At 38.8% G+C, this 6,035-nt stretch overlaps 1 protein-coding gene across 1 annotated transcript; it reads right to left on the minus strand.

Moving 5' to 3' along the window:
• Positions 1-6: 6 nt before the first annotated feature.
• LOC143535690 (phosphoinositide phospholipase C 2-like) lies at positions 7-4,838 on the minus strand (the record flags this gene model as incomplete). Its single annotated transcript, XM_077029883.1, has 4 exons — positions 4,672-4,838; positions 4,322-4,439; positions 4,090-4,242; positions 7-93 (listed from the first exon to the last, which is right to left on the minus strand). Coding segments are annotated over exons 1-4 (525 nt in total), but the record flags the coding sequence as incomplete, so codon positions are not given.
• Positions 4,839-6,035: the final 1,197 nt, after the last annotated feature.

The following is a 6,035-nucleotide window of genomic DNA, read 5'->3' on the forward strand; positions in this document are numbered from 1 at the left end:
AGTTACCCTTGTGTAAAAATCTGGTGGGGAGTACGCATCAAAATGAGTTTGTTTGAAATCTAGATGCCATCCATCTCCCATATTAACTTTCACCTGCCAAGTCACATAGAGTCGGGTCAGCTATATTTTTTAACGGGTTAAACGGTAAAATCAAATTCAGTTTAAGAGGAACAAATTGAAGGTAAGTCGAAGCGTGTTAAATATTAGATTAGGTTTTATTTTTGTTTACCTCATGAGTCATCTCTTACTGGTCATACCCATGAAAAAATCGAATAAAAAATTGTCATATTAACTTTCTGCAAAAATCATAATTCTAAAAAGGTTAAAAAACACTTTTTTTTAAAAATAAAATTTATAATGTAAAGGAAAAAAAAATATTGTTTGAAAAACTTAAAAAAAACCGTGTAAAAAAAAGTAAATGCCTATTTTTAAACAAGAAAACAACTTTTTTCTTGAGTAAGAAACAATTTTAAAAAATAAAAATTACTTTATCTAGTGGTTATACAGGCAAGTGAAGTGACCGTTTGATAGTTCTCTTAATAGTTATTAAGGGACCAACCAGCCCTTAAGTCAAAAAAAGTATGAGTGACCAAAAATCTAATATGAGGTTTCGGTTTTTTCCCACCTTGATAGCATTAAGGTGCTAAATTTTGAATAGGGTTATCAATTTCATTACTTAACGGGTTTCGGTTTGGGTAAATTTTTCGAAACAAAGTTGAGCTTTTGTCACCGAAATTTGGTTTTCTTTAACTTTTGTCACATGTTGGCCTCTAAAACTTTGGTTTTCTTTAGACTTTTGCCATCGAAATTTCACACATTTATCTATTAGCCCCTCTAATTTGATAACATAAACTTTGGCTATGAAACTTTTAGCCTTTCAGTTTTAGTCACAAAAGTTTTACAATTTTAAAATAAAAACTTTTAGACTTTCAACTTCAACACAAAAACTTTGAGAAATTTTTAGGTTCTAAACTTTGGCAACAAAACTTCTACAATGACCCAAACCGATACCAACCGAGTTCACATCACATTCTCTTTGCAAAACGCGATAGCTTTAAACATGTATTGCATTCAAATGTTCTGCTGTAACGCATAGGTATAAATACTTATTATAACATAAGATAAATATAGGAGCCCAGCGCCGCAAATATTTGATTATTTTAGCGTCTTTCTTTTTGCTGTAAATATGTAATTTTTGTGTTTTAGCTATGGTATCGTAATGAGCGTAACAAAGTAATGAACATAACAAACAATGAACGACTTCGTGTCAACTCGCCACCGTAACGCTCGGACTTACCAACCAGAGTACCCGTAACAAACATAATCCACACCATTGAAATTCGCGTTGACTCGCCGCCGCAATATTCAGGTTTTCACGCTAACCAAATACAAGTTAATGCATCGTCACAACTACCGGTATAAAACTAGTTATTATCAATAACAATTATTGTGGAAACCGCTTACATTTTATTATTTTCAAATTTTTTTTATAATAATAATAATAATAATAATTATTATTATTATTATTATTATTACTTTTACTGTAAATGACCACAATAAAACACAACCGATCGATCACAAATCCTAATTCCTAATTGAAGAAACACTAAGTGAACCCTGGACAGATTATAGATAATTTGGGGGTTAAGTAATGTTTCCCACGGGGATGAGGTTCAGCAGAGAAGGTTGTTCTTCTGGAGACCTGCAAAACAGACACCGTAAGCTCGTCACTGAGAAGGGGGGGGGGGTTCCTCCTTGTGACCACCCTCCGGCGTGAGAATCAGACTAGATTGCTCTGAATATAAGTGTATATTAAGAGATTGCTAGATAAGATTAAGATATCAGATGATGTCCTTACCATTCCAAGGTGTTGGAGTATTTATAGCCGAAGGTAGGTTTCCAAGCAGGTACAGCCGGCTGAATAGTATTCCTGTTCTACCAACAGTGGACTACGCACAGGCCATGCTGGTTGGTGGATAGGTTACGGCCAACAGTAATAAGGTCGGCTGTATACTGTTCCTTTACTGCCGGCTACGCACTGTTCCACCAACTGTAGGCTGCGCACGTCCCATCGTAAGGGTTGGTGAGTAGGCAGCGGCTAATAGTGACAAACAGTATTAGAGGGTGCTCCTCCTCGTATTGTTGTCGGTGAGCTGTCACCCTGTGATTAGTTCATGGGCTGCTCTGGTCAAACTGTCTGTTCCGCCCATACCTTAGTAGGTATAGTACGAAAGACCTTCCAGAAGCATACGGACTGGCTCATTTAGGCGGGAGTGTTCCCGCCTTGCTCATTCCTTCATGTGACTACTGAAGTAACGAATGCCTTGTGCGTGTAGCCTTGCTGTTAGTGCGGGTAGCCTTCCCTGATGGCTTGTATCCGCAGCTGCGGGAACAGGCGGGGTACACCATTGGGAGGCTTTCCCTGCGGGTACAGCTGGCGTACTGCGCGTAAGGTTCTTTGAGCATGGTGGGTCCTGCTGGAGCAGTTGGTCAGTGCGCAGACGTCCCTGTTCAAGGTGAGTCTTGCGGGTCCAACTGGGCTCTGCTGGGACCTACCTCTTCACTAATCGATCAATCACAAACCCACAAATATTGTTGCGTCGGTTAAACCACAAACCCTATTCAAATCGACTGAAAATTCTCAATCTCAATCCGTAAACATGGCGGCGAACCATGACAGTGTATGGTACCTCGACAATGGTGCAAGTAACCACATGACCGGTAACCGTTCTTTCTTCACCAACCTCAATGAAAACATTACTGGTAATGTACACTCTCTGAAAGGATCGTCCGTAGAAATCAAAGGCAAGGGAACAGTTATTTTCGATCTCAAAAACGGACATCAACAAACACTTGTTGTTACTGACGTATATTAAACGGCATTGGGTTTAATGCGTGTGGACAAGATCAAGCGGTGTATAAGCGTGTTGATGAGAAGACGAAGATGATCTTGATTGTTGGGGTGTGTCAAGAGGATGTTATTGTGACGGGGAGTAATCAACAAGAGATTTTAAAGTTTAAAGCGCGGATGAGAGGAGAATACGGGGCGAGTGATTTGGGGCTGCTTGCGTGTTATCGTGGGATTGAGGTAGTGCAAAGCAAAGATGGAATCATGTTGAAACAATCTGGTTATGCTAGAAAGATGTTACAAGAAATGGGTATGTACGGGTGTTATTCATCGAAATACCCTATGAAACCGAAACCGGTTTTGTCAAAGGATGAAGGTGGAGATTTAGTTAACGAGAGCGTTTACAGAAGAATAATTGGTAATCTACAATGCCTCACACATACACGTCCGGATATAAACTGTGCTGTTGAAATGGTAAGCCGATATGTGGAAGCACCGAAGCGTAGCCATTTGGAAGCTGTGAATCGCATACTACAATACGTTATGGAAACCGAGCATTACGGGTTACGATATGGAAGAACTGGGGAGAAAAGGTTGGTTTGTTATAGTGATAGTAGCCATGGAACGGATCTGAGTTTTATGACGGATGGAAGAAGTACCACCGGGATGGTGTTCTACCTTGGAGATGCACCAATTGCATGGTGCACTCAAAAACAGCAAACTGTGGCTATAACATCATCTGAGGCGGAGTTTATAGCAGCATCAGAAACAGCTAGCCAAGCGGTTTGGCTGCAAAGCTTATTAGAAGAATTAACTGGGAGGATGGTGGAAAAAGTGCGAATGCTGGTAGACAACAGGCAAGCTATTGTGTTGATGGAAAACCCCTGGTTACATGAGAGTATTAAACATATTAGTACAAAGTATCTCTTCATTCAAGAATGTGTAGAAGACGGGCTGGTAACAGTTGAGAATGTATTTGCTCACGAACAGCGTGCACGCATATTGTCAAAAGTGTTACCAAGAGTAAAGTTTGCTGAGATGCGGGAGCTTTTAGGTGTCAAAGATCTAAGAGGAACAAGTCAGAATTGAAGGGGAGATTGATGGGATTAATTTTGAAACTGAAGAACAAGCGGAGAAGTGTTTGATTCCAGCATACGCTTAAGTCAGTTTGTTTAAATTTCTAGTTATTTGTTTTGTAAGTCATGGTTATAGTGTTTTTGTTTCAGTAAAAAAGAGTTTACCTTTAAAGTTTTCTTCACTGGAAGCTTTGCTTTGGGATCAAACACCTCATTGTTGGGCCCATTTTCCATCAGAAAATCTGGTTTTTTCACATAACCGCAACCTCCATTAGCTCGAAACATTCCGTGCATTAACCAGAGTGCTCTACCATATCCCTGCATGGTTTATAACTTAATTATTCAGCATTACAAGTTACATGGTTTATAACAATATAATGTTATGTAGCATGCACACCTGCATGTTAAATGCTATCATTTGAGCTCCATGTAGCCAACCGATCAATGGTTTGTAATTAGAGGAAGTAAACCGAGTGCCTTTTGGGTATATCCTAAGAATATTCTTCTGTGTAAACCTGGAATACAAAAAAGATCTTAAAACTTGACCTTAAGAAAGATTTCATAATTGTAAGAAAAATTGCACGAATGGGACCATTTGGCGTTATGTTTATACACAAGTATGGAACTGTAGGGTACTTTCTCATACTTGACGACCAAAAGTGAAATCTGAACATACCACATGCACCATTCGTGTAAGTTTTTCTAATCATAACTGTAAATGATAATGAATGATTTGATTGTTTTAACCTGATTATTTGCTGTTGATGGCGTTCTACAGCTCTTTCCAATTCCTGTTCTGCCAAACTTAAGCGTCTAACTTTATCTTTTTCAACTTTAAGTGCTTCGGTTAAACCACCTTTCGGTTTGCCAGCATGAATTGCAATCAAACTCTTGTAAACCGGACATTGTAACATCAAATTTAATTTTCTCATATAACATTTTTTCGCTCCTCTACTCAGTCACTCATAACTATACCATATAATTTATAGGGAATAGATTGAGAATGTTGTTCCTTGTTATTTGATGTTTCGGGTCTGACTCAAAAACCCTCAGTAAATAAAAACCCCAACAACCATGTGACCCCCCACCCCCTAAACGATGCAAGCATTGAGGCTCGAAATGACGACCTCTTCTGGAAGAAGCAACCAAGCTCCTAATATTAATAATTAACTATGTTAAAATGGATAGCAAGTCATTTATTGTTACTTGTTTCTAATTGTTATTATTGATCAACCAAAGTTGTCAAAAGTAATCAAGGTTAACCATATTAAGAATTAGCTATGTCAAAATGTAATATTAATAATTAACTATGTTAAAAGTAATCAAGGTTAACCATATTAAGAATTAGCTATGTCAAAATGTATCGAGTTCAAACTTCAAAGTATGTTAAAAGAACAAACTTTGATCTCGCTCAGATGTCATGTTTGGTTTATGTGTGCATCGTAAAATAACAACCAAAAATTATAAAGAACACCCACTTTTCAAATTTGCTATCATTTATCTCAGAGTGTGTCCCTAAAAACAAATGTCGGTGTTTTGTCTTTGTCTTGAACAAATGTGGGGTTAGCAGATCATGAATTAATGGATTTTAGGTATAAACTAAAGTGAACCGATCATCGGTGGATTCAGTGCCAAGCTGGGGTAATGATCAAAGGTGGTGGAGTGGGAATGAAGAAACACTAAGTGACCCGGTACAGATTATAGATAATCTGGGGGTTAAGTAATGTTTCCCACGAATGAGGTCTAGCTGAGAAGGCTGTTCTTCAGGAGACCTGCAAAACAAACACCGTAAGCTCGTCACTGAGAAGGGGGGGGTTCCTCCTTGTGACCACCCTCCGGCGTGAGAATCAGACTAGGTTGCTCTGAATATAAGTGTATATTAAGAGATTGCTAGATAACTGGATAGCAGATGATCTTACCATTCCAAGATGTTGGAGTATTTATAGCCGAAGGTAGGTTTTCTAGAAGGTACAGCCGGCTGAATAGTATTCCTGTTCAACCAACAGTAGATTACGCACAGGCCATACTGGTTGGTGGGTAGGTTACGGCCAACAGTAACAAAGTCGGCTGCACTATTCCACCAACTGTAGACTATGCACGTCCCACTTACG

The sequence above is a fragment of the Bidens hawaiensis genome, unplaced genomic scaffold, assembly GCF_021521415.1.
Source record: "Bidens hawaiensis isolate Kalapana, Puna unplaced genomic scaffold, B.hawaiensis_p1.1 tig00010570_1, whole genome shotgun sequence".
Taxonomy (NCBI): Eukaryota; Viridiplantae; Streptophyta; class Magnoliopsida; order Asterales; family Asteraceae; genus Bidens; species Bidens hawaiensis.